The sequence below is a fragment of the Manacus candei genome, unplaced genomic scaffold, assembly GCF_025592945.1.
Source record: "Manacus candei isolate 608988 ecotype Guabito, Panama unplaced genomic scaffold, ASM2559294v1 h1tg000045l, whole genome shotgun sequence".
Classification (NCBI taxonomy): Eukaryota; Metazoa; Chordata; class Aves; order Passeriformes; family Pipridae; genus Manacus; species Manacus candei.
Genome location: NW_026138093.1, coordinates 2,303,271 through 2,330,579, shown reverse-complemented (window position 1 = coordinate 2,330,579; position 27,309 = coordinate 2,303,271). Strand labels below are relative to the sequence as shown.

The following is a 27,309-nucleotide window of genomic DNA, read 5'->3' as shown; positions in this document are numbered from 1 at the left end:
GCGCCTCCCAGGACTTGGTGCTGTCACATGAGTCCTGTCCAGGGGACTTCTGGACCGAAAGTGTGCAGTTTGGGCCCGACGTTGCCGGCGGGGGTGGTTTTGCCTGCGGTCAGGCCCCCGACTGCTGGAGCTGCTGCTGTCCTCAGTTTCTGTGAAGCTGCTCTGGGATGACCCTGATGTTATCTGACTGTCAGGGCTGGAGCTGCCCGTCCCCTGTGAGGGGGATTGCAGAGGCTGCTCCGATGTTGCCTGTCGGTTGGTACGGCGCTTGCTGGTCTGTGGTGCTGAAGATGCAGGGGCTGGCACCTGGGTGCTGGTGCTGGGGCTGACGGTCTCCAGTGGTGCAGAACTGGGAGACAGCCCTGATAGCACCAGGTTTCCTGTGTTGGGGCTGATGGTCGCGGGTTCCCTGGAGCCATCACAAGGCTCCAGTCCTGGCTGTCTGGCCACGCTGACACCAGCAAGCCCCGACTCATCTCGTGTGGCTGTGAGGGGAAGCAGGAATGTCAAGGCCACCCCAGACCTGGGGCAGGATAGGCCAGAGCAGTGCCTCCAGCCCTCCTGGAGCTGACAGGTTCCGCCAAACCCACCCTGAGCACCCACTGCCATACCCAGGGACACCAGGCCCAGGGTCAACAGGGTGCTTTGCCTCTTACATGTGCCCAGGCCAGCACAGCCATCACATTCCCAGCTGGTTATACTGTTCCTCAGGCCAGAGCAGCGTCTGTGAGTGCCCTCAGCAGCACAGGAGGAGCACAGGAGCAGTTCCCAGGGCCTGCAAAAGCAAACGGGTTCATGGAGGTGAGGACAAAGTGTCCAAAGCATGGGATTATCTTTCTGAGCTCTTCTCCTGGGTTCTTCTGCTTCAAGCCCTGCAGAGCCCTGGGGTGCAGCCTTGGCAACTTACCCCTCCTCGTCTGCCTCCTGCCTGCCTCCTGGAAAAAGGCACTCACTGGCATCGCAGTGCCTGTGTCTGTCTCCCAGCTCAGCGAATGCATTAAAGCTCTCCCATGTTGGTAGTCTGATGGAAAAGGAAAACTGATGAGCTCCCTCTGCCCCGGCATCGGGCAGGTGCAGGGTGTCCCTGCTCTTCCCCCTGTGCCATTTCCAGCTCCTGAGGGAAGCTGAACCAGGGACTCACGGAACAGGGCAGGGCCAGGATTGCTGGGGCAGGCCCTGGCATGGCACAGCACTTGCACCCCTGTGTTGTGAGCCAGGCAGAAGGACACCAACCTGTAGGGGATTCGGATCCCCATGGTGAGCATATCCTTGCGAAATGCGTCACGATTTCTGCAGAGGGGGCACTGGATGGAGAAATAACCAGCATGCAGAGCCTGTCCCTGCAGGAGAAACACAAATAGCCAGAGTGAGGCCCTGGTGCTGCTGAGCCCCTGCTGTGCCCCCCAGGGTGAGGGAACCACTCCTACTTGGATGCAGTCCCTGTGGAACCAGGCAGTTTTACAGGCTGGGCACACCATGGTGCTGAAGGTCTTTCTGTCCTCCACAGGCTCCATGCAGATGAGGCACTGGGTGCCCGGCTCTGGAGTTGCCTCCACTGCCTGCTCTGGGCTGTGTGTGGGGCAGAAGGCCCTGGGGGGAAAAGGGTGAGTGAGGTGAGAAGTGCTGGGCCCTTCCCTGGTGGTGGTGAGAAGGGGCCAGGAGGTACCTGTACGGTGTAATGAACTGAGTGACACAGCGTCCCTGCTTGGCACAGGGCAGGTGGAAGCTCAGCTCACAGTGTCTTCCACAACAGTAAATGGTGGCCCCGATCTGGCCACAGATGTAGCAGTTCTGGAAAGAGCAGAGCAGCCCCATCAGCAGCAGCCTCAGGGCCTCCTCCTTGTCCCAGAGCTGGTTGGAAGGGCTGGGCTTTCTTGCTTGGGGTCTGGGCTAAGCTCCAGCAAACCTCGCCTGGCACAAATCTCCCTCCTGTAGTCAGGCTCTCACCTGCTCTGCCGCCTGGGAGACTACAGCTCGGATCTCCCATGAGTGAAGACACCAGAGTCCTCCTCGATGAACCGGGCGGTTAGGAAAGTTGCTGGCAAAAAACTGCAGGAAAATGAAACTTACTGATGAGGAGAGAGTGGCAAGGACTGCCTGTCAAAAAGTGGAGGGAGCCCACAGAGCAACTCACCAGGCAGTTCTCGTGGGCACAGAACCCATGTATGAAGAGTTTTTCCCCGCAGATGTCCGAGTCAGCCTCTGATCTCCGACACAGCAGGCATGCTGGAGAGGAGAGAGACAATGGCCCCGGGCATGGCACCTGTACTGCCCGCCCCGACAGCCCCTCTGCCAGGCTGAGGGAGGGGCACTTTGCTCTCACCTGGCTCCCTCCCTCTGGGGGCCGCCTGCTCCCTGCGTGACATGGTGACTGTCAGCAGTGGGTCCCTGTCCTTGGAACACCGAGGTCTCTTCCAGGTGCTCCTACACTGGTTCTGAGGCAGAAGTGAGATGAGTTTGCAACACAGGGCCAGAGCCCTGAGGCGTAGAGCCCCCTGACTCGCTGGTCAGCCCTGTGTGAGCCCGGTCTCTCTCTGCCGTCTCCTCCTGTCGTCTGGTTGAGGAACACTGAGGTCTCCTCCAAGTGCTACTACACTGTAGTGCAAAAGAAGCGAGAGGCGTTTGGAACAGAGGGGCTGTCCCTCCTCTTCCTTCTCCTCTCGTTGTCAGGTAACACTGACACTGGGCCTGAGCCCAGAGTCCCGTTTTGTGCCCTTGGCCTCACGGGTCACAGTGGCCACTGTGACATCAGCACCCTGCACCTGAAATACGGGCAGGGATGGCCCCAGCTCCCCTCACCCACTGTGAGGCAGCCCCTTGGTAACCGAGGTTCTGAGCCCTCGGTAACCACAGAGCCGGGCGGCTGCTGCTGCAGCAAGCGCAGGGTCAAATGCCAGGCCCTGGGGCAGCCACCGAGGACTGTTGGGCAGCCACTGTTGCACAAAAAGTGCTGTTCAGGCAGTGCCACTCCAGGGCTCCGGCCCTGGCCAAGGCAGATCTCTGCTCCTGCCCCTGGCACAGGGAACACTGCCAGCACATCAGGGACGCTGATTCCCCAGCAGAGGTGCCTGAGGACTGCAGGAAAGCTGACATCACTCCAGTCTTCAAAAAGGGCAGCAAGATGGACCCAGGAGATGACAGGCCCATCAGTGTCACCTCCGTCCTCAGAAAGGGGACAGAACAGCTCATACTGCATGTCATCTCTAAGGCTGTGGAATAAAAGGAAGGGGAAATCATGCTTGACCAGTCTCCTAGCCTTCTCTGCTGGAGTGACTGGCTGGGTACATGAGGGGAGAGCAGTGCCTGTTGTCTGCCATGACTTCAGCAAGGCTTTTCACCCTGCCTCCCATAACCCCCTCACAGGCAGCTCAGGAAGTGTGGCTTAGATGAGTGGACCCTGAGGGGGTTGAGACCTGGCTGAATGGCAGAGCTCAGAGGGTTGTGAGCGCGGCGCTCAGTGCTGGGGCAGCCTGGTTTGACCGGTTGCCCGGTGACCTGGCAGAAGGGACGGAGAGCACCCTCAGCACGTTTGCTGATGATATGGACTGGGAGGAGTGGCTGAGGCACCACAAGGCTCTGCTGCTGTCCAGCGAGTCCTGGGCGGGCTCAAGCTTTGGGCACAGAGGCACCTAATCATGTTGCACAGAGGCAACCATTGGGTCCTGCACCTGGGAAGGAGTAACCCCGTGCTCCAGAACTGGTGCACTCAGCTGCTTTCCTGCTCCCTCAGGGCTCCATGGCAGCACAGACAGGCAGTTACAGCAAACTCCCTGGTGACCTACGAACTTCTTGCACTTCTGGAAACAGAATCCATTTTCAAACACGCAACTGGAGAGGCCAATGGTACTCTATTTGAACAATAATATAAAGAATAATTTGCTTACTGTGTAACTCTAACAAGATTACCACTTAGAAATTAAGAAACTTCAGGTGGAAGTGTGGAAAAGAAACAGCTTTTTATTAACAAAATCTAAATAAACAACAAATGGTGCAATCAAAAACTTTCAGAACAAACACAAACAAAGTCCCAATTCCCCAGGTGTGGTGGGAGAAACCTGTGGCAACCCAGGGAGGGGGGAGAGAAGGCAGGACTGTCCTGGCAGTTCAACAGCTGCTCACAGCCAGCAAAGAAGTCCCTTTTTCCCCACAGACAGTCTTGAAAGCAGAATACCTCGCTCTGAGATGGGTTGGTCTCTCTCTCTCTCTCTCAGTCGTTCTCTGCAAGGTGTCCCATGGGGAGAAAAACTTCCCCTCAGGAAAAGGGAAAGCAGTGGCCAAAGACCAGGCTCCCACTCTGTCCGGTCCTGGACCAAACCCAAGAGCCCCCTAACAAAGGACTCCCCCAGCTCTCCCTGTAGCCACAAACTTCCACAGGAGATCTCCCTCTCTCCCTGCCCCTGCATGTGCGGCCCCGCTCTGCCCCCACCCCGTCCCCAACTCCCCCCATCCCAGAAGAAACAGATGGGGGGGGTGGATTGGGACCCTAGGGAAGAAAAAGAAAATTCCAGCATCTCTTTTCAAACCTATGACAACCACCACCTTAAACTCAATGCTGTTAGGACAGTATTATTAATATTATATTTAAACACATTAGTATCTCTTAAAATACAAATTATCCATTTCATAAGTCTGCCCTGTTATATATGTCTTTTCATTAACTTCTGGGACATTTCACCCTGCAAATAACACATTCTGAATATTTGTAAATATGATCTCTATTATTTAGGCAGAATACAAGTTCTATAGTCTTATAGACACAGAGCTATCTGCTCTTTCTCAGCCCTGTTCAGCACTGGGGCCAGAGGACACAGCAGAATGTCTTTGTTACATGATCTAATTATCAAAAATCCTAGAAAGCAGCAAGTCACATTTAAACCCTATGTATATTTATATATACATATATATACATATATATATATGTGTATATATATACATGTACATATATGTGTATATATATACATATACATATATATGTGTGTGTATATATATATATATATATATGTACACACACATACAAATCCCCAGACCTTGGTACAAACCTTGAACTGACAGAATAAACATGTTCCTATGTAGAAACAAAGTCTGAGTAGTTTTTGCCAAAATTATTATTTCCCACTAGATTTCTGGAAGTATTTTGAAAGTAACATTGTTTTGCAACTTCTTCAGAGATGAAACATGAAACATTTCTCATCAGGAAGGTAAAAAATATTTATTGTTTTGCTTTCACTTTTCTTTTTGCATCCTTGTGCTTCTTCCGGCATTCCTGAAAATATTTAAAATATAATATTATGACTAAAATAATAATGAATAATACAAGCCTCTGAATTCACCTATTTGTCTCAAACACTTTTTTAACATACAGTTAAGTAACTGGTCCTGTACAACGCAGAGATTCAGTAATTTGCCTGACTGGACATCCTAACATGGTGTTATACTCACTTTTATACTAAAAAAGTTTAGTTCCTTGGTAATTACAAAATTTCAAGCCTTTCTAGAGGTCCTGAATTATGTTTTTATGCAAATAAGCAGCCGTGTTCCCTCCTCATGCTCAGCTTTCAGCCACAGCTGTTAAATACTCACCTCAAGCAATAATCTACGTCTGTCTTCCCAACCATCTTTTTCTTCACTGAGATCTACTGATCTACAAAATAACTTAGGGCCCTCTGCACAAAAAAGAACAAATTAATATGGTTAAACACTTCTGGAAGATTGCAGTGCAGTAACTGTACTAACACAGCAACATATTTAATGATAGTTACCTAATATGTCTCAAGAAACAAACATTATTTGAGGTTGTCCTGATAATTTAGTGCATAAAACATCACAAGCAATTGTTTTTGTGGTGTTTGGGGGTGTGGTGTTTGGTTTGGTTTTAAATAAAAAACTCACTATATTCATACAAAAAAAACCCCCAGATTAATTAGGACTGAGAACCACATGGGCATATGTGGCTAATAAGAATATTCAGCATTTCTAACAGTAACACCAGAAAGACAAGAGAAAGTTAAAGATCACATATATGCCTGAAAGGGTCCAAAATGTCCAGATAACTTGTCAAGTGATTTTTTTTTTTTGGTAAGGCCTGAAAGACCAGCCACATATTAGGCAATTATCTGAAAAAAAGGAAAGCAAGACAGATATTCAGCATTTATTTTACCAGAACTTTCTCATGGGATTCTACCACAATTCAGACCACAAGTAACGACAGAAATTGGCAATTTATTTTTTTTTCTTAAACCTCTCATCTGTGTTACAAAACAAATAACTAGGCAGTATCTTTTCCTCACTGAATTTCAGTATGAGTTAAAAGAAAAAAAAAAGGAGTGAAAGTGAATAAGTTCTGTTGTACCTCTCAGTCATTCATCATCTTTGGAGAAGAAGAAAAATCTTATACTTTCTCTGTGTGGCAAAGAAATAAACCTGGACAAACACAGGGGAATTTTACCATCACAAAAGTTACCATCAAATTCCACTAACACAAGTTAAAGCTTCAGAGAAAGAGAATGCATCCAAGAACATTACTTCACAGTAACCAAATATGGCTGTCTATAAAAAAAAAAAACAAAACCAAACCATTTTTTAAAAGAAAACTTACTTTGAGTTTTAGCCAAACCAAAATTGGTTTGGGTCAAACCAAAATTACCCAGCTAATTTCTCAGGTGTTCAACCAGAAACTCAGCTTTTATGTTTTTATACTCAGCATGACAAAGGGGCTGTTGGGATTTTTGACTATCACACTCTGTGCAGCAAGGAATGGTTTTCCAAGACAACTTCCACTGCTCAGAGGTGTGACACAAAGATCTCAGTTTCCCATGACCTGGGTGCTGCTATCAATATTCTCACAGCATCAAAGTACTACAACCAAGTAGACAACAAACACAACTGTAACTTGCATTTCTTGGTCCTTTTCAACTTCTGATGCCTCTGGCTCATCATCACCCTCAGAACTGCTGTCTTGGAAACGTGGATCTTCTTGCCATGTGACTTTTACAGGTTTTATTGTTTCAAGTATGTAGGGTTCTGCAATAATATTACAATTAAAAAGAAAAAAAAGCAGATTATTCTTCTACTTACCAGTAAAAAAATCCTACTTCCAAGTGACATACTTACACTGGAAAAGGCAGGTTTAAGAAGGAGAGAAACCTCCCCTCCCAGGTTTTCTGAACTACATCTCTGCTCAGGTATTTTCCACTTTGTTCTAGGGACCTCTTATGTATTCTGAAAGCTTTTTACTGCATTCAGAAGACACTGAAGTCAGCAGAAATGTGGGGACCTTGGGTTTTTTGTGTGTTTTTTTTTCTTTTAATATTTCAGTTAACTTCACATGGTTTAATTTATTTCCTGCCTCACTAACTGACTTGATTTAGCACTTTTTAATCTTGACTGCATAACAATTTCATCTTAGTTTAGGACACCCCAATAATCATGTGTCACTCAGTTTCAATTTTCTAAAGGTACAATAGTAAAATTAGGTAAACAATAAAGTGTTCTGGAGTGTTCTTGGGGTCAACTCTAAGATTTTCTTTTGCTCATACTACTACATTAACACACGTTTTACTTAAAATCTCGTTGGGTTACACGGAACTTGATTTGACTTGTAGATCACCTTTTCCCCCTGTTTCAGAACTTTAGTGGATGGCAACAAGCTTTTCCATGACTGTTCAAAAAACCAATTAAACAACTGTTCTTTCTCCAAACATCCCTCTCAGGGATGGAAGCTAAAAGTGCATCTTGGCAAGAGTAAGTGAAGACCATACTGATTCTGCCTCATTACTGACTCTGGCCTCTGAAAATCCCCTGGATTCAGAATTTCTGTGCACCATATCCCTCTGCAGTGCCTGACACAACTGACCCGCTACAAATGGCACTGCTGGGCGTGTTCTGCTCTTACCTTCTTTTACGCTCGACTTCTCTGTGTCTCCAAAGAAGGAAAACTTGAAGCCACTTGGCTCCTGAGCTGCATCATTCCCAGATGTAGGTCCCAAATGGTCAGGTGAGGCACAGTCCTCTGCATCATCCTTGTCCCAGGGTATTTCCTCCTTTCTTTCTGATTTGTTCTTCGAGGATCCAAACAAGTCTTTGAAATCAGCAGCAATATCATAATAGATTTTCTCAGATACTTGAGGCGGTTTCTCACTCTCCTCCTTCTTCTTCTTCTTCCCTTTAACTTTACTGAAATGAGATTGTTCAAGGGCAGGAACATAACACATCTGTTTTTAAAAGAAAACAGAGCCCTCAATGTTTTCCTAAACTTCTCCAAGCACACTGATGAGTTCACTTTTAAGGGTAAGCATTGGGGGGGAAACATCTGAGGTTTGATTCTAAAGGCAGGAACAAGCCTCCTTTTTAATGATCCACATCCTTAAGGGAGTTTTCACTTAGTATGTGATACTAAATGATGATATATAGAACAGATTTCTTTTCTGGCAAGAGAAATGTTAAGAGCTAATATGCTCTTCTCACAGATTTGCAAATCTTCAAGTCCATGACTTGACCTTTCTTACCTTCAGTGAGGACAGGAAATGGCACACAGAGGGTAGATGGACTAGCAAGAAAAGACAACATTACAGGTTGGTTTTAGTGCTCACAATTCCTGCTGTATGTTCATTTTAGCAATCACAGAGAGAACTAAAGAAAAAACAGTAGTGTGCATAGTTTCAAACTCAGTCTGCTGCTAAAACCATCTCTGCACAGGAAGAAACATCACAACTATAGCTACCAAGCTGCAATATTACCTCTCCTTTTCTGCAGCACTTGGCTTCCTTTCAAAAACTGCATGGTCCTCTCTTGTGGGATCATAACGAAGGGCATTAATATCTCTGTGAAAACAGGAAGGAAAAGCCATGAGACATTCTGAAGGCCCAACTGAAAGCCACCCCAAACCTTTACAGCAGGATCCAAATTCACATCGAGTTCTTTACCAGAAAACCTCCAAAATGTAACTGGCATTTAGAAAATACCTGCTAAGCAGTCAGTGACTGAGAAAGTGCATTAAATACTGACTTCAAATACAGACAAGGAAGGAATTACTTTTCTCAGCCAATTAGGCAGAAATTTTAGTTAGGGAACAGTGGCAAAAATTAAGCCTCCCTAAAACTCCTTTGCTGATGGTGGATGAGTCATACTTGAATTTCTTGGCACTTGTGGCTGTTTTATTTGGCTTAGGCTGTTCCAGGTTGATGTTCAAGAGGCTTCCCAGTATTTGCAGATTTTTCTTTTTCTCTGCAGCAAGCTCCTCTTCCTCATCTGCCTTCAAGCTCTTTGTCTCTGCTAAGAGAACAATAAATACATTACATTTTCCCTGCTAAGCCTGTAATATTTGATGCATAATATCACTACAGTACTAGAAGAGCTCACATCCATCAAAACACATCACTTTGTTCATCTTAAAGCTACTTAGAGGCCTTTTCCCTTGCACTGTAGAAAATCTTTGATTAGAACAGTCGTGGGTATCTATTTCACATGAAAGTCAGATCAGTTATTTAACTTGTTCCCTGCTTATACCTCATAACTGTGCAACTACTCTGCCACTGACTGATGCTCTAGAGAAGATCACATTAAAGCAATGAAGGGAGTAGCAGAACCAGGCAAAAATTTAAGTTTCAGAAAGAAATTGTGAATCTTGACAACTGGGTTAAAATTTTCCTTTTTTGGGGGCAGGGGGATATTTAGGTTTTTTTCCCCTTTATCAGTGTTTCTGCTTTCTGCTGTTAAATTAAAAAATAAACCTTTCTAAGGCTGCCAAATCTGCCACAGACTGCAGGATGGCTACAAAACAGCTTAAATGAATGTAATGGTCAAAAAGGTGAATTTACTAAGTCACCACTGTTCTTCCATGTGGATAAACACAATCTGTATAATGCTGCACTAAAAGCTGTTTTCAAAAGTTGATTTATCAGCCACACACCCCTCAGCTGTTACAAATACTTTTGCAACACAGTCCTTTAAAAGACCCAGCCACCAGCATTTACTGTGCACAGTCACAGCAGAGTTGGGCTGTGTTCTTTAAAGAATCACCAAAGAAGCAAAAGCACTCCAGGAGCTGCTTCAAAAATTGAAGCTCCATGACATGGTTCCACTACCCCCAGGAAATATGGCCAGGTTTACCTTCCTCCTCCTCACTGTCACTCTCCAGGAACCGAGCGTCCATGCGGAATCTTTCGTCGGTGCCAAATCGGGATTGCAGCTTCAGGAGCTAAACAAGAGAAGCAGATGCTCTTAAGCACTGGAGCAGGAAATCAGCAACATTCTATAACTTTTTTTTTTTTACTATAATTAATGGTAACATACTAATAACCTTCAGCTCCTGAGGCCTTTTCCAGAAATTTCTTTGCATACAAAGACGGCACCACACGTTATTTCCTCTGTGGCTGCTCCTTCCCCTATTTAAGGGAACTCTATTTTATGTTCATAACAATCATATTCAGCAGTAATACAAGCCTACAAGTTATGTTCTTCTGAAGTGGCCTTACAGAGACTTAGAAGAAGGAGAACTCAGTTCCAGCAATGGGTTCACTCACTTTTTCCCCAGCCTTGCCTTCAAACTGGGGCTTAATTTTGAATCGCTCATCGTCCGTGTCGTCCTGCTCGTCCTCACTGCTGTCAAACAGTTTGCCTGAAGCTTTGGGAGCAGATTTATCCTTTGTTAAACAAAAAGAAAAAAAAAACAACAGAAAATGAGCTGTTCACGTAGGTCTGAGGGTATAAATCAGTACCAACTTTGTTTGTGTGCTTTCCAGTCTACCTGAAAAAGTGGATTTCCTGCACAACCAACTCACTGATCCACGTGCTTCAGATCTTATCCTGTATAGACACCTTGTGAATTCTGGTTTATAATCATGACTGTGAAGTTTTACCACAGGCAGAATTCCCATCTAAAGGGTAACTCAGGTTTTACAATATGAGATACTTAAGTATAAAAATCTCCCTGATTATGTCAAGGGAGATCAATTTAAAAATATCAATGGCTAATTAAATCATGAGAATGGCCCCAATCTTACTACCTTTATGAGGAAAAAACCCAACAAAAGCAAATCCAGTGGTTTAAAGCTTTAGTAGAGATGTGACTAAAAAATGTGATATACAAGAAGTTCTATTCCAGAAAAAACAAAAGTATTTAATTGTACTGAAACCATGGGAGTAAAACCCTGAAGAATCTGCTAAATCAGAGTAAAGAAGCAGCAGCACACAGCTTCTTTGGAGCTCAACATCACTTTAAAAACAAGATACTGCATCAGATTGTTTGTCCAGTGCTGGAAAGAGCAGAGTAGTTCCATTCTGCTCAAGCCAAAACTCTTCACCTTCCTTTGACTAAAAGCAGAGGAATTTCAAAACTAATTACACAAACATTCTTTTTCTTCTGAAGTTAGAATATCTTTTATACAAATCTCAATCTCCTTACAAATTCTCCAAGCTCTCAAGCTTTATCAGATAGACAGTTAAATTCTTTCAAACCTGTCTGATGTTACAAAAAGAGGAATCATTCATGTTAATTCAAAGCTTACCTACTTTTTTCTGACACTTCACTATGATAAAATACAGTCTTCAGAATAAAAGGCATAGTCATACAGGTCTTTTTCCTAATAACACTTACTTCTCCATGCATATTTCCCAAACTTCCATCTTTTTTCAACGTCTCACCCACTTCAGCCTCATTTTCCACATCTGAATCGAATACGATGTGTTTGTGCTTCCCTGCTGCCTGGCTATCCTAGGAAAGGGTGAAATGGCAAGTCAAACATAGCAAATACTTGCTGCAGTCATACAGAAGTATCTAAAAGGCATTTCCATGACACCTGCTATTCCTCTTGCAACTCTAGAGGCATTCCAGGGATTAGGCATGCACCACTTTGTGTACGCTCCAAACTGGCAGTGCATCAGAAAATCCAGAATGCCATCTTTAAAAATCTTAATCCACACATCTTATTTACCCTTTCCCTTGTACTGGGGACTATTCAGATAGAGGTTCTGAGTGTAATTACCAGGTTTGAAAGAGCTCCTTGGATGAGTTTCTTCTGCAGTTCTCTCTCCCTGTGCCTCTCCTCCAGAGCCGCCAGCCTCCTCTGGTTGTCCTGCACCTGTTTATCTCTTGTAGGTCCCTTTGAGGCAGCAGCATGAAGACAAAGCTCCTTATCTTCCAGAAGGCTTGCCTTCCCATTCTCACATGCATTAGCTTCACATTCTGCATTTTTATTGCTTGCATTCCTCTTCAACTTTTTGGAAAGTAGTTTTGGGCTCTTCTGTTGCCGTTTCACATGTTTGTGGGCCCCTGAGGCGTCACTGTCCCCGTCACTGCTCCCACTGTCACTCTGAGCAGGGCTGGCACAGGCAGCTCCCTGCTCTGAACTCTGGGCTTGTAGAGAATTCCCATCCTTGTTCTTCCCTTGTAAACGTGGTCTGGGAACAGGCTGATGTCTCTGCTCAGCCAAGGAGGCAGCACCTGACAGTGCCTCGTGCTGCTCACAAGGCACGTTTTGTGTCTCTTCACTGCTGGCTTCAAGTGAACAGAATGGAAGGTTCCTGGGCTGTCTTTTAGATGACTCCTCCCCAGAATGAGACACACAAGCTTCCAGTCCTAAACTTCCTACAGACCCCTTCTTTAACCCAGTGCTGTCCTTGGTTGCCTCTTTTACACCAAGGGACCCCATTCCCCTGAAGGGCCGATACTTCAAACGTGAATTATTTTGCCCCTTGGAGCTTTCCTCCTTCTCCTCCCCTGCTAAAATATCAGCCAGCACATCTTCAGGACAGATGCTATTTTTTTTAACTGCAGGGTGAAAATTAGAAAGTTTAGGTTTATTTACATTACCCTTAGGATTTTCTTCAGCACTGGACAGACCAGAACCCTGTGCACCATCTGGTTCCTCTGCAGGTGTCCCAGTGCTTTTGGCAGCCAGTGCTTTTAAGTCATCTAAGGAAAGGTCTAAGCGGTAACAGTTTTGCATCATGGACTCATAATCAGAACTGGCTTCAGACTCCCCTTGCTCAGACTCTGAGTAAGAGCTCTCACTATCACTTGTCTCTGCTGAACTCTGTGAGGCAGCAATTTTGGATTTTTTAGTTTTCCCCTTTCTTTCAATGTGTTCTTCTTTTACATTTCGAGTTTTCAGTGAGGAGTCATTTGCCAAACCGCTTTTTTTGTTAGTTAATATTTCTTTATTTTTCACCTCCACCTGTTTAGAATCTTCTAACCTTGTAGTTTTGCTGCTGTTTGGATCTGGAGTTTTACTTTCAGCAATAATTTCATCCGTATCTGCTGAATCATAACCATTATCATGTTCCATGGTCTCTTTGTAACTTCCTTTGATAGGTTTCTTCATGGCATCTGGATTGCATAAGGACCAGTGACTACTGTATTTTAATTCAAAATCATCCCCAACAACTTCCAGGGGGTCACTTTCACTCTCAACATTCCTCGCTTGCTGTTTTTCTTTCTCTTCCTTCACCATTGCTCTGATCTCCTCTTCAGAATCAACCTCACTGTCAGAACCACTCTGAGCTGCCACTCCATTAACATTGCTTTGATGTGCCAATAAACCTCTCCCTGGTGTTTCACCCTCCAGACTCCTCGATGGAGGCAATTTAGACTTGTCACCTGCTCTGGGTTGTGCTCTTTGACCGAGCTGTGCTGAGCTGGGGTGGTTTGGATGGGCCTGGCCCCCAGAGGACAGAACTGCTGCTCCATTCAGGGCCTCCCTGCCCAGTTGCCTCAGTTTTTTCCGGGGTTTCTTCATCCCAGGGAACTCTGCTGGTCGCTTCCTGCTGGCACTGGCATCTCCCCTTTCCAAGTGCCAGGTGAGCTCGGCCACAGGAGCTGCCTGTGCCAGGTCTGGCTCCAGCTTCCTCAGGTTATGGCAATACTTGGAGGGGTCATATTTCACAATGTGGGTCTGAGTTAAGGAAGTAAAACAACAGGATTCCTCCAGCAAGCAGAGTGGAGTCTTTATGGACAGGCTGGATTCGGTGTGAAAGGACAACAAGGAGTCTTTGTTGTCTGGTGCCTTTAAGCCACTGACTTGCAGTGAAAGAAACTCAGCCAAACCACACCAATTACTGTGAGATTTACTTGGAGGATTCAGTAAATGAAGTCTGACACAGCAGTCAAAATTAAGACTGTTCAGCAACTGTTTCTCCACATGACAAAATGAGGAAGGGAACTGTGCCTGTGCCCAAACAATAGGAAAAGGATATTTTATTTTTTTGCTGATTCCTCAGGTGCAGGACAGGCAAGACTCTGCCGAATTTACCAACAACCCACTTCTAAAAGAAAAGAAAAATAATCAGTGTTAAACAAAGAAAGAGTGGAAGTGACCCTGTAATAGAATAGGATGTTTATTCTTGGGTAACAAAACCACTAATATAGAACCATCTGTGACCAATTCTGTTTACTTTGTTAAGTGAGATATGATTGTACTGTGCACCTTAGCCAGCTTCCTTCTCAAAAAGAAAACAAACCAAAACCAACCAAAAAACCAAATTTCTACAACCTGCAAATAAAGAGTGATAATAAAGAAGTAACTTTCTTTACTTTACAACTACTATTTCTAATATATGGCTTCCGGATTATGAATTAACAGTGAATGAATTATGAATTAACAGACAGAACCACTATTATTTTGCTCTCTTCCCCTTTCCCACCAAAACCAAAAATCCCTTCAAAACCATTCTGTGCTTAGCAAATAATTTTGGAAACTTTGTAGTAAATATAATTCTTCTTGCCTTAATTTGCATGTTTAGTGATTTTATTCTTACTCTTGCAAGCTTGTGCAGACCCTGACCCTGAATGTGCTGAAGCACAGAGAGTAGTTCCTGACAGCCCAGCCATCAAAATAATTAAATGCTGTATAAAAATAAATCACATATTCTCCTTACAAGCTTTTAAGGGCGACATGAATGTATATTATACTATATACTTATGTAAATTCCCAACATACATGAGGAACAAAGCACTTCCTAATTTAACATGATGAGAGAGGACAGTGGGATCAGAATTATGTCATTACAAAGAAGGACAGGAGCCTTCTCCTTGTCTCCACATAAGGTATTTCTTCAGCCTATTTTTCACAGTTTGGACTGTCACCCTTAATAATTAAGATTCTTCACACAAGGCATAGAGATTTGGCATAAATTTAGATGCACTGAGCTTGCTTTCTGCTGGTTTAACTCTCTCACCCATCTACCCCACCATACCTTGTGCTCTGGCACCTCTGTACCTGGTACTGCTTTCATGTGGAAGTCCACAACTCCAGTCTTTTTCAGTGATTCCAACAGACAGGTTTGGTTATTCCTCTGTGGCTTTTCTTTCTGCAGCTTTGCTTCCTCCCTCTCTGTGGCAAGCCTGCACCAAAAAGTACATCCTGCCTGAAAAGCAGTGCTGGGCCAAAGCCCATGTGCTAAATTAGAGCTGGCAGGGACCCCCTCCCATGGAACAGCAACCACTCACTGCTCAAGGACTTAACATCCTGACATTCCCTTTAAGGGAATAAGGATCTAAATCATGTTGCAGCATCAAATGTGCATCAACACTCCACCAGTGTCTATCAAAACTGTAAAGGAGTGTAGAAGATGAAATAATATATAATGTTATTATCATAATGTAAACAGATAAACCAAAAAAGACTGAGCAACAATATATATTTTTAAAGCCTGATTTTTACCTGTGCAAAAAGCTTTCTTTGGCCAACTCGATTTGCAGTGTCCCCCCTTTCCATTTTGTTTTATTTAGAATTGACATGCCTGCAAAACAAAGAGATGGGAAATGAGTATTTTCTACATTAAAAAAGCATAGCCCAGACTTCCCTACACCTCCTTCTATGCCAGGCTGAGGTTTCTTCAGCATGATCTTACACCTCACTGCTCACCTGGTTAAAGTCTGTGTCTGAAAGGTACCCCTAAAACTGCTCCTTTAAGTAGAATTAATAAAACAGATTGAAACAAGCTCTGCCTCGACCACACCCCGATGTGACAACATTACATGCATTATCAGCAATGCAACTTGGCTCAAAAACATAAATAAGTGAAAAATAAAAAGATGTGCTTACACTTCCTAAGATCTGCATCCGAAATGCTGACAGTGACGTAAGCAAAAGTCTTCATAGGGTTCCCTGATCAATAAGAAACATCCAGTTAATTTCCACATCATTTCAGTGTTTCCTTTAAAACTGAAAATGAAGCTATTTCCTGAAAATTAAAGTGTCTCTGGAGCAAACATTCCATTTCGCACTTCAAAGTGAAAAGCAATGAACTTATAAAGGATGAAGTAAAACCATTACCCTCATCATCTTTCCTGGTAATAATCTCTGCATCCGAAACACGCCCAAATTTGCCAAATCTTTCTTCCAGTTCAGCCTTGGAAACCGTGTGGCCAAGCCCCCCAACATACAAACGTTTGGAAACCTGCTCCTTGTCCATGCCGAGAAACCAAAGTATCCCTCCGGGAACACACACTGCTTTCCTGCAGGGAGACAACAACAGCTCAGTGACAGCGGCACTGCGGGGTTACCGCGAATGGGATGAAAAATTACGGACAAATCATCCCCCCCGAAAGCCACGAGGAACCTCACGGCGACGGCGCTCCCTGCTTTGCTCTGCAAACCCTGTGCTGCTGCACTCACCAGGGTTTCGGGTTATTGCTTCACAAACCTTTAACCACATCACTGGGTGCGCGATAATTGTAACCGGTTCTTTACGATATAACCCAAGCGTTCTCTGAGGGTGAGGCGAGACCCACAGACCCGACTATACTCACAGGAGATGCCGATGGACCCCCGGCTGAGGAATCCCCCGCCCGAGGGGTCCCGGTCCAGGTCCCGGCCCCGCCGCCCCCGCGGCTCCCCCCGCGCTCCCTCACCGCTGCCATGTGCGCTCCTCGCGGCGCCACTCAATTTACCTTCCCCCCAGCGCCCCTCACGCGGGAAAAAAGGGTTCCGCTTCCCCGGGCAACCGCACTCTGACAAGCTTCATGTTTCCGGCCGGTCAAGTTATGGTGGGGACACATGGGCAGGGCCCTCTGACTGCGGACGCTTTGGGCGTAACCAACCGGGAGGAAAAGCCGGGGGCGTTTTCCGCAAATACGCGAGCGGAAATTAACCTAAACAAGCGAACGGCTCTCAAAGTAACGTTTTTGCCTTTTGTCTCTAGTACGGGACTCTGAAACCGGGCCCCCAGCGGCTCCGTCGTTTCAGAAGGAGCGGGGAGGAAGGCGCGGCCGGTGCCCCGCCCCCCGCTCGGGGAGGAGCTGTGGTAGCGCCCGGGCGCGCGGTTTGAAAGGCGCGGGCAGCGCGCGCTGGGTCCGGGTGGTGCTCGCGCCCCCTCAGAGCCGAGTCCGGGTCCGGGGGCTCCGCTCCTCCCTCACAGCCGGGTCCGCGTCTGAGGGCTCCGCTCCTCCCTCACAGCCGGGTCCGGGTCTGAGGGCTCCGCTCCTCCCTCACAGCCGGGTCCGGGGGCTCCGCTCCTCCCTCACAGCCGAGTCCGGGTCGGGGTCTGAGGGCTCCGCTCCTCCCTCACAGCCGGGTCCGGGTTCGGGGCCTCCGCTCCTTCCTCACAGCCGAGTCCGAGTCCGAGTCCGGGTCCTCCTTTCTCCGCTCCCTGAGCGCCGGGTCCTGCCGACCCCTCTCAGAGCCGGGCAGGTATGTAGCAATGTGGAATATGCACTGTCAATGCACAAGCATGCATAAATATGCACATTTATGCGGTATATCCACACGTGTGATATACGTGCACATGCTTAGGGTGAGGAGAGGTGTTTGCCTGTTTGCAGAAGTTTTTATTTACTTAAAAATAATTAATTAATGGGTATTTGTTTTCTGGAGTTAAAGCTCTTTGCGGTCACAACAAGTCTTTGAGTCTTCTGCAGCCTGGCGAAAGCCTTTGGTTCAAGTAGCTGTAAGCAGTTTGTGTGTCCTGTTATTGCTGTTAAAAGAGGGGTCAGCAAAAGGGTAAAAGTTCTGGGGTAAAGGGGTAAAGTTCTGGCTGCTGAAATATTTTTCTTTTTTCCCCACCGTGCTCTTTATTATGACCATAACTTTCCTCACTGTGTCTAGTTAAAAAAAAATCCCCCCAAGCTAATAGGGTGCATTAAAAGTTGATAACTTCTATTTGTTGCATGTTGGCATTTAATGCACCAAATTGCTTCAAAATGTCAGGGTCAGTCATGATTAGGTACAATCTTGGTGATTCTTTAATTGCATATTCTTTATTTACTCACTGAGTTTCTAGTGCAAAACATGTTTTAATGTTATTTTCTTATAAGTCTTATTCAGATGCTCTTTCTTACGAAATAAACCAACAAAATCCTATTCCCCCCTCATCCCTTTTTATTGAACAGTGTTAGTGTGGATCTTGCAGGTACAGTAGGGATGGTTTAAAAACACATGAAGTCAACTTATGTTTTTTTCCTGGTTGAAAATATTAATACATCAGTGTCGAGCTGCATAATATCCTCTACAGTCCTCTGAACGTGTCAGGTTATTGTTATTTTCCCTGAACAGTGAGATTTATTTATTTTGAATTATTTGTGAAACATGGTTGCAGTTTGTGCCTCTTTGCTGGTGTTTAACCAAAAGGCAGATCAGGCTGCTGTGTCAGGGACAGCTGTGCCTCATCTCACCAGCTGAGTGCTGGGTGAATTGGTCACAGCTGGATCCCGTTTTTATATCTGATTAGGACTGGGTTTTACCTGTAGAGCAGTTTGTTGTTCTGTTACAGCAAATTTAAACCAGCTGCATCTGCTCCTGGATCAAGTCACGATTAGTTAAAAAGATCCTTAAAGATCCTTTGACCCCATTAGATTCCTAATTTAACTTTATCTTTGGAGGCTGTGCAGTGATCTGTGTCTTAAAATTACTTCAGCTTTGATTGAATTTAATTAATTCTTTGAGGAATCAATGCAACAAAATTACGATTTTTTTTTTCAAAGCTAATATCTGTTTTGAAGAAAACTCTCCTTTTTTTTTTCTTTTTCTATGTCAAGTCAGAGATCAGTTCTCTGTCCCATCCCTGCTGCTATCTGGAGCTGCCTGTGTTCACAGGTTTGCCAAAGGTATGATTTCTCCTGCTGGTGATGCTTTGAGCTGAGTGAGTTGTGTTTTGTAGGAAGGTTTGTTACATCCAGAATTACGGAACAAGTGACTTTTCTGCTCTTGTAGCATCAGCTTGGGTGGACTCTCTAGGGTTTAAGCAGGTGTTAAGTTGATGACAGGACACTGTAGCATTAAGGACAGTTTTACTGCAAGCTTAATTCTGTTTTCAAGAATTCCTGTCAAATTTGGTTCCTAAGAATCAAGGTTCAGAATTCTTTATGGAGGTATAAATTACTGTAGGTGTCAGAGCTCCCTGGGATGTTTAAAACCTGTATGTACCAGTTTTTCAGTTTTCAAAACTGATAATATCTAATTAATTTGTCTCATTTTAAGTAGGGAGGTAGGAGAAACAATTGCCTAATGTTACATTTGCATTTTTTAAAAATTAATTCTGTGTTTGTTTGTTCCTGAGAAATATAGTTATTTTGTTTTGTGGAGTAACACTGATTCTGAGAAATGGACAACAACGTTTATCAAGTTTATGAAGATGAAATCCAGGCACTGGAAGAAGAAATAAAACTATTGACAGAAAAGTACGAAGATATCCAGCAAGAATCCACCTTTTTTTCTGAGGAGGAGATATTGAAGTCAATGTATGCCTTTTTTCACACATTGCATTAATAGTATTTCTGTGTCAGAATTGTTTGGCATAAGGAAAGTCCTAACACAGAGGCAAAAGCTTATTTTTACAGTGCTGATCTTGTTTAGAAAATGGGCTATATAGGAAAAAATGAAAATAATAAATATTTGATCTGTCTTTGCTGCCTTCTGTTGGTGGTTTGTGGGTTTTTAGGGTTTTGCTTTCTTTGTCCTTTACAAGGCAGTCTGAGCATGATGTCAGGGGTGTTACTGTGTGGGCCCTGCAGAGCTGTTGGCTGCAAAGGCCACGTTTCCATTGTGCCCTGTCAAACAGCTCAGGGGGTGTTTATTTGGGAAAAAGGGAAAAAAAGAGAGAGGTTGGGGACATGCAGAGGTGTGACTCATTATGTGCTAAAGAAGTGCCACATTGTGGCTTTTAAATCCCATTATTTAACTGATATTTCATAGTAAATGTATAATCCATGGATAAAATAAGTCATTTAGATGAGTAAAGGCATCTTAGCTCATTTTTGTTGGCTGTTCCTTGAAATGGACACTTGCACCTCCAGATTTGTAATAAAGGCTGTGTCTACCTGGCAGTGAACAGAAAGTGTTTGTGTCAATCTCAGTAGTTTGCTGTTCCCAGCAATATGATCCAACTGAGGTTTGACTCTTGAAAACTGATCTTGATCTGGAAACCATCAGATCACATTTCAGATGCCTCTTATTTAGTGATATTGCTGTACTGGTGGGACAAAACCTGTTCTCACATCCAGCTCTTTTGCCCTTTTGATTTTATTTTGTTCTTTTTCCATTCTAGAAAATCATTCCAAAGAGAAACGCAGGGAGAATCCAAGGGACATGAATCTCCATCAGACCTGAAAGCTCAGCTTGAAAGTCTAGAAACAGATCTGTCCTTTCTGATGAAACTCACTGGTTTTCAGTTCACAAGTCATTCCAAGAAAACAGTGGAAAAAAGTAAGGAGTTTTGTACCCTTTTCTGTGCTGAGAATATCGGTGCAGTTCATTACATCTGCAAACCGCAGTCGGTGCAGCGGAAGGGCCTCTCATCCGTGTGCGTCCGCTCATGCACGAGGAGATTCCAGCTGGTCTGAAACTTCTTCCCACATTCCCCACACGTGTAGGGCCGTTTCCCACTGTGAATGTGCTGGTGTCGGATCAGATGGGAGCTCTGCCTGAAGCTCTTTCCACATTCCCAAACGTGTAAGGACGTTCCCCAGTGTGGATGTGCTGGTGGGTAAGGAGGCTGGTGATCCACCTAGAGCTCTTCCCACATTCCAAGCACTGGAAGGGTTTCTTCCTGCTGGGAGGCTGCTCAGGGACCACCAGCTCAGAGCTCCCCCTCAAGCTCCGGCCGCCTTCCCGGCACAGGCTGGCTCTTTCCTCCTCAGAGCACCCTGGGCTGGCTTTGGAGCCCCTCCTGCGGGGGGATCTCCGGCCCTTTTCCTCCCCGCTGCCTTCCTGCGCCGGGGAGCCCTTCAAAACGGCCTCTCCCACCAGGGTCTCACGGGGGGATTTGTCCTCCGGGCTCTCCGTCCTCAGCTCGGGGCCTGGGGCAGGAAGCAAGAAGGACAGGCAGGGGATTTGCCTCCGGCCCACAGGGAAGGCCAAGGACATCCCCCCAACTCCGGCCCCGGCAGGACGGCGGCGCCAGCGGGGTTGTCCTGCAGCCGGGGCCGTGCTGGGCTGACAGAGCCAGCACAACACCCGCCCAAAGGGACACTGACTTCCTCCTCACCTGCCTGGGGGGCCCAAGGCATCTTCCTCTTCCTCGCAGCCTCCTCCTCCATCCGCCCAAGCTTTGGGAAGGACAAATCCTGATGGGGGGGAAAACAAGGGCTGAGCGTGTTGGCTTGGGGGTTCCTCCTGCCCAAGTCCATCTCTAGAACTCACCGGACATCCTGGGTCCATAAAAACCTCCAAAACACCAAGACTCAGCCCAGAAAAACCAAAATCATCGAGATTCAGGCAAAAGCCTATAAGAAAGAGTGAGAAGACTCCTGCCCCCCCAAACTGAAAATAGTTGAGATTCAGCTAAAAAATACTCTAAAATATGAAGATTAGCCCAAAAAAATTCTCCTAAGATTTCCCCTTCTCTGGTTTCCCCCCTCTAGGGTTCAGAGAGTCTCCCCTGTCTGGGATGCTGGGGGTTCTACCTAGAGATGCTGGGAGTGTTGGGGGTCCCAAGGCTCCTTTCTCCTCTGATTCTCGCCTTTGGGATGCCGCATTCCTAGAAATTCCCCCTCATCAGGTTCTCCAATTTGTTGTCCTAGGGGATCCCAGGGGTCCCCACTGTCCAGGCTTCCCCTTCTCCGTGCCCCCCCTCTCCAGGCTCTCAGGGCTCTCGAAGCTCCTCCCTATCTCAAGCCTCCCTCACTCTCCAGGGATCAAGGCATGGGGACACCGAGGTACCCCCACGGCAACCCCGCTCCCGCTCTCCCCACTCCCCTCAGCCCCCCCTCCCACCCCCAAGTTAACCAGCAGGGGAAATGAACTCAACTCAAAGAAGAGAATTTAAGTCAGAATAACAAATTATTAAAATAATACAATAAGTACAATTATACAAACTAACAATTGGTCTTAACCCACAAAACCCAAATGTGTAACCCAGCACCCTGGGGCATGAACAAAGTGGTGTTCCTTGGGCACCCCCCTCCCCCCTGAGTCCAAAGTAAAGGGAGAAGGGAAAAAACCTGCTGGTGGGAGAGCTGTTGCAGTCTGGTCAAAAGTGGTGATTGCAGTCCAGTTGAGGGTGGTGGTCTCAGTCTGGTTGAGAGCGATGAGCTGCAGTCTTCCTCTCCTCTGGGTCCCACGAGTGGTAGAAAAGTTCTGAAACTCCAGGTTTATATATTCTCCAGTTCAGGCAGGAATGGTCAATCCTTCCCTCAGAGTAGGGAATTCCATAAAAGGAATGGTCAATCCTTCTCTCAGAGCGGGGAATTCCATAAAAGGGTATGAGGATGCTCAGAGCGGGGAATTCCATAAAAGGGTATGAGGATGCTCAGAGAAAGAAATTCCATAAAAGGGTATGAGGTCAGGAACATCCCCCCACAGGCAGCCCCCCCCCCGCCCCCTTGACAAGAGTTTCTGGGAAATGGCATGGAGGGCCATAGAATACACAGGTTTGGGCTATACCTATCCAGTGATGAATCGGTCCCAGTTGTTCTAACTAGGACACCACTGCTCTAATTCCAAACCAGAAAAAGCCCAAACCCAGAACTCCAGACTCTTATTTGTCCTGCAATGCCCACCCCAATCCCAAATCTGTATTACCAGTATGAAAAGCCAAGCTTTAATCCTAACCCAGCCTAAAAATCTCTTCCCCTAATCATGAACCAGACACTGCCAGCAGAACAACAAACCTCCCAAAGTTCTGCCTAATCCCCACCCTGAGATCTAAACCCCAAGCCCTGACCATTAAGCACCCCCAAAGCACTTGGGAGCAGGGCAAGGACCTGGAGGGCCCAGAGCAGGCCCAGGGGGTTGGCAGAGGAATGGGAGGTGACCTGGATCTGCTCAGCTCTGCAGTGACCCCCAGGAGAAGGGCCTGGGCTCTGGGAGGGATGTCCTGTGGCACAGGGGCTCAGGATCCAAGTTCAGAAGGCCAAGTGCACATGGCAACAGCCAGAGCTGGTGCAGAGACATCAGGGAGGGTCTAGAAATGCTGCTGGGAGGGGGTGGGAAAGCAGGAGGGGTGTGTGCAGCCTGCAAGGCCAGAGCAGCAGCAGGGCCAGGCCAGGACAGGCTGCAGGAGAGATGGCCAAGGGCTCTGGCAGGGCTGCAAGGCCCAAAGGCACCCAGGCCTTTGTCCCCTTGCCTCTGGCAGCTGCCTCTGCCACTCAGGCCACCACAAGACACTTTCCTGGCAGGTTCTGCACTTGGGTTCTGCCTCGCCCCTCCCTCAGGAGCCTGGCAGGGGTTGCCCAGTTTTGGGCCTTTGTTGTTCCTCCCCCTCCCATCCCAGTGCCCCCCAAACAGCCCTGAGCCAGCCGGGAGGGACAGGATCTGCTGGGCCAGGGCCTGGGGCTCAGGCCTTGGCCTTTGTGCTCCACAAAACCAAGGCAGGCTTTGCTCAGCATTGCAGGGGCCTGCCCAGAGCCTTTGTCTGCCTGCACTCCTGGCCTCCAAGGAGCTGCTCCAAGGAGTCCCTGGGGAGGCTTTGGCAGTGCCTGCCCTCAGTGGGGCCCAGCAATGCTTCAAGGCACTTGCACTTTGGCTTCTGACTTCTTCAGCAGCTGCTTCAATCTTCTCTCAGTACCTCAGGACCATGGGCTGGGCTGCAAACACACTGTGGGGCTCATTAAAATCCAGAAATCCCTCAGGATCTCTTTGTCTTCTTGTAATTGTCTTCAAGGTAATTTGAAAACGAGTCTTCAAAATTTGTACTTTTTTTGTTTTAATTCAAGGATACATGTTTTTTAGTTCAGAGAAGAGGTGATAGAAGTGTTCTCCAAGTGATCTTGATGCTGAGTGTCTCCTCAGGAGATCCACACTGACCCTGTACGATCAGCCTTGCTCCTCACCCCCCAACCTCACCAGTTCTGACATGGTCCATCTTGGACTGACAGCTGATGCAACTCCAAACACACTGTGGGACCCATTAAAACACTGGCTTTAGTTATCTGCTGAATTTCCATCCTGGTGTCAGAAATGACTGGAGTTTCCAAACTGTTTGGGAATTGTATCCAAACTCTTCTCTTTGGGTTCTGATTCAGGCAGGGAATGTTCCATGGTTTTCATGGGATGACTGATTATCCTGTGTTCCCCAGCTCTCACACCCATCCCAGTCAGCTGGATGGTTCATTGACAATGTGTCCCGAGGGGCGGCACCTCCGATGCCATAGAAACCCCTCCCCTGGATTAGGAAACCTTTGGAATTCAGGAGGTGTCCCAGTGGAGCATGAAAATGAACAGCAGTTTTCCCAAAGCCCAGCCCCAAGCAGAACAAAGCCAGGCCCCATCAGTGTCAGAGCAAAGGTCCCCCATGGCTGTGTCCCTGTGGCCGCTGAGGCGGCAGCGCAGGCCCGAGGCGGTGCCGGGTCCCGGTGCAGCCGGGGCAGAGCGGCGGCTGCGCGAGCGGCAACCCCGGCGGTGAGTGCGGCAGCCCCGTGGGAGCGGCGGCTCCGGGCACAGACGCCGGCGGCAGCCGCTGTGGCTCCTGGAACCCAGTGGCCATTGGGACACTGCAGGGCCTGCTGGAATCCAGGGGCCGGGGGGACACTGGGGAGCCTCTTGGAGCCAAGGGAACCCTGGGATGTTTTGGAACATCCTGGAATCAAGGAGCCATTGTGACACTGCAGGGCCCCATGGAACCAAAGGAACCCTGAGAGTTTTTGAAACCTGATGGAATAAAGGGGCTGTTTCTGGCAGGATGCTCTGCTTTGGTAATACCTAAAAAATGGTCAGAGATTGCAAACAATGCACACTCTCTGTGATGAGTTACTGCTGGTGCCAAGGTGCTGTTTTTAATGTTGAATTATGCTAAACCCAAAATGCTTCAAAAAACTTCAAACACACATCCTGCTTTCTGAAGCAGGATTTGACAGATAAGCTGCTTCCTGGTCTGCAAATATGTCTGGCAGTCAAACCCATGATACCTATAAAAACCCCGTCCAACTTTCACGTGTCAGATTCTTCTACAGACTTCCTTGAAGTGTGTGGAGTTTCTGCCATGAAGCAGGGACAGCTCTTCATGGTCACTGCCCAGGGGTTGGGTGGAAGACAAAGAATTAACCCCTGTCATTGTGTGATGAGTTACCTCAATCTCTGTTTCAGGATTGTTTCTTTTTGCTGGCTTTGATCCAATTGCTTTAATAGAATGACTTTGATAGACTGCACTGCCCTATCTTACACTATACTGCTAGGGGTTTTTGGCTTTTATACTGTCCAGTAAATAATTCTCTTTAAAGTCTTTTTTCTGTTCACTTGTCTGATCAATTGTCTATTCATTTGTCATAATAAATAATTAATTTTATAGATATATTTCTGATTTGCCATCAGTAAAACCTGCAGGACAAAATGATTGAATCACACCTATAGAATTTCTTTGGTTTAAACCAAAATTGGAGCCTGAGATTGGATCCAGCCCCCCCCAGGCTCCTCTCTGAGAAGGAATTTAGAAAGCAAGGGGGTCCTTTCTGCCCCTCGTAGCTCAACAAGACGGCTTCTGCCATCAACTTTGTCTAAGCCTTCCACCCCCCAGCCCCAAGCCGTGACACATGGGCATGTCTTGTCCATGCAGTGCAAACATGGACTCCTGAGCTGGTCATTTGCTGTCCCTCCTTGGAGGGAAGAACAAGCCCAATGGCCTGGGGTGAGAGGCCAGTACTGGGAGCGGCGCTGGCTGTGCCAGGGCACTGCTGGGTGCCCCCACCCTGAGCACTCCCCCCCTCGTGCTGGTCACTGCTGTTTTCCTCTGCAGGGCGTTGTGTTGGGCACATCCTGGAGAGCAAAGTGGAAAGCAGATGGAAGCTTTGAGGCCCTGGCCTGAGGAGATGCCCCTGCAGGATGGCAGTGCTGCTGCAGAGGTCAGCTCTGTGCCAGCAGTGCCCGTGGCTGTCCCTGCCTGCAGTCCCTGGACAGTCCTGCAGCAGGACTGGCACCGACTGCCAGAGCACTGAGGCCTCCAACAACACAGGGCTCTGCAGGACAGTGTGGAAGGGAAGGGAGAGGAGGCCAGGCAGGAGAAGGGCTGCTGCTCCCTGGCAGTGCTGCTCTGCTGGGACTCTTTTCTGGCCCAGCTCTGCACAGAGGCACCGACCCTGTAGCTGCAGAGAAGTCAGAGAGGAAAGATGTCAGGCAAACAAGCCAATGCAGAGTTCTTTATTTGGTATTTAAGCAGACAGTGAGTACAATTCCCAATTTATACAGTCTCTAGGCCAGGCTAGAAAGGCAAGCACTGAATTGAAAGTTATATATCTGTATATATATATATATATATTCAACACCTGAGGATGTATTCTGTAGAATGTGTCATAGATATTTGGGTTGGGTCTGGTTGAGCTGCAGTTCAGTTCCCCACAGCAGCCCTCCCAGGGCTGGGCTTGGCATTGGCAGCTGGAAGGGTGTTGAGAACACCCCAGTGTTTTGGCCACTGCTGAGCACAGCACCAACACTGGGACATTCCTTCCTTAGCTGAGGGCAAGAGTCTGGCAGGGGACCCAAGTAGGCCAGCTGAGCCCAACTGACCCAAGGGACATTGCAGCCCATGGGAGGTCAGCTCAGCTCTAAAAGCTGAGGCCCGGAGCAGGAGGGGGGCATTCATTGTCTGATGGCTGCCTGCTGAGGAACCGTCCCGCGGACCCAAGCCCTGCTCCTCGGGAGTGGCCGACCATGGCTGCTCATGGGAAGCAGAGAACAAACCCTGCTACCTCCTGCTTCTGTGTGCACATGCTTCGTTTTGCTTTTTGCTTTAATAAAACTGCCTTATCCCAACCCACTATTTTGTTTTTCCCACCTTACTCTCTCCCATGTCCTGCTGGGAAAGGGAGTGATAGAGCGACTGGGAGGGCACCTGGTGTCCAGCCAAAGTCAACCCACCACACACCTGAACACTTCCAGAGACTGCACCACCTCCCTGGGCTACTTGTTCCAATGCCTGAACACTCTCGCAGTGGGAAAAGTTTGTTTG

General features: G+C 47.0%; 3 protein-coding genes and 1 pseudogene across 3 annotated transcripts in view; 2 read left to right on the top strand and 2 right to left on the bottom strand.

Moving 5' to 3' along the window:
• Window positions 1-27,309, top strand: part of LOC127474809 (uncharacterized) — a 1,721,191-nt pseudogene that overhangs the window by 907,385 nt on the left and 786,497 nt on the right.
• LOC127474901 (zinc finger protein 239-like) overlaps window positions 1-27,309 on the top strand; it is a 237,267-nt gene that overhangs the window by 81,629 nt on the left and 128,329 nt on the right. The gene's annotated exons all lie outside the window — the stretch shown is intronic.
• LOC127474932 (G2/M phase-specific E3 ubiquitin-protein ligase-like) lies at window positions 380-2,637 on the bottom strand. The gene is made up of 7 exons (XM_051796263.1): window positions 2,595-2,637; window positions 2,324-2,429; window positions 2,135-2,226; window positions 1,667-2,049; window positions 1,428-1,590; window positions 1,234-1,340; window positions 380-485 (listed from the first exon to the last, which is right to left on the bottom strand). Exons 4-7 carry the CDS (start codon window positions 1,813-1,815, stop codon window positions 473-475), a joined length of 432 nt encoding a protein of 143 aa, XP_051652223.1. The 5' UTR covers window positions 1,816-2,049; window positions 2,135-2,226; window positions 2,324-2,429; window positions 2,595-2,637; the 3' UTR covers window positions 380-472.
• Window positions 4,973-16,871, bottom strand: LOC127474950 (nucleolar protein 8-like). Its single transcript, XM_051796289.1, is given in 17 exon segments — window positions 4,973-5,263; window positions 5,581-5,663; window positions 6,350-6,420; window positions 6,894-7,020; window positions 7,892-8,172; window positions 8,736-8,819; window positions 9,126-9,267; window positions 10,108-10,195; window positions 10,521-10,640; window positions 11,594-11,710; window positions 11,982-13,883; window positions 14,191-14,259; window positions 15,190-15,337; window positions 15,657-15,735; window positions 16,041-16,103; window positions 16,272-16,453; window positions 16,850-16,871. Coding segments are annotated over 16 exon segments (3,567 nt in total). The 5' UTR covers window positions 16,411-16,453; window positions 16,850-16,871; the 3' UTR covers window positions 4,973-5,209.

Bases quoted from the DNA above. Each gene is read 5' to 3' on its own strand.
- LOC127474932 (XM_051796263.1), bottom strand. From the start codon at position 1,815: ATGGGGCTGCTCTGCTCTTTCCAGAACTGCTACATCTGTGGCCAGATC. The intron at 1,591-1,666 runs GTACCTCCTGGC...TTTTCCCCCCAG, and splicing joins CAGTTCATTACACCGTACAG to GGCCTTCTGCCCCACACACA. The intron at 1,341-1,427 runs GTAGGAGTGGTT...TTTCTCCTGCAG, and splicing joins TCCACAGGGACTGCATCCAA to GGACAGGCTCTGCATGCTGG.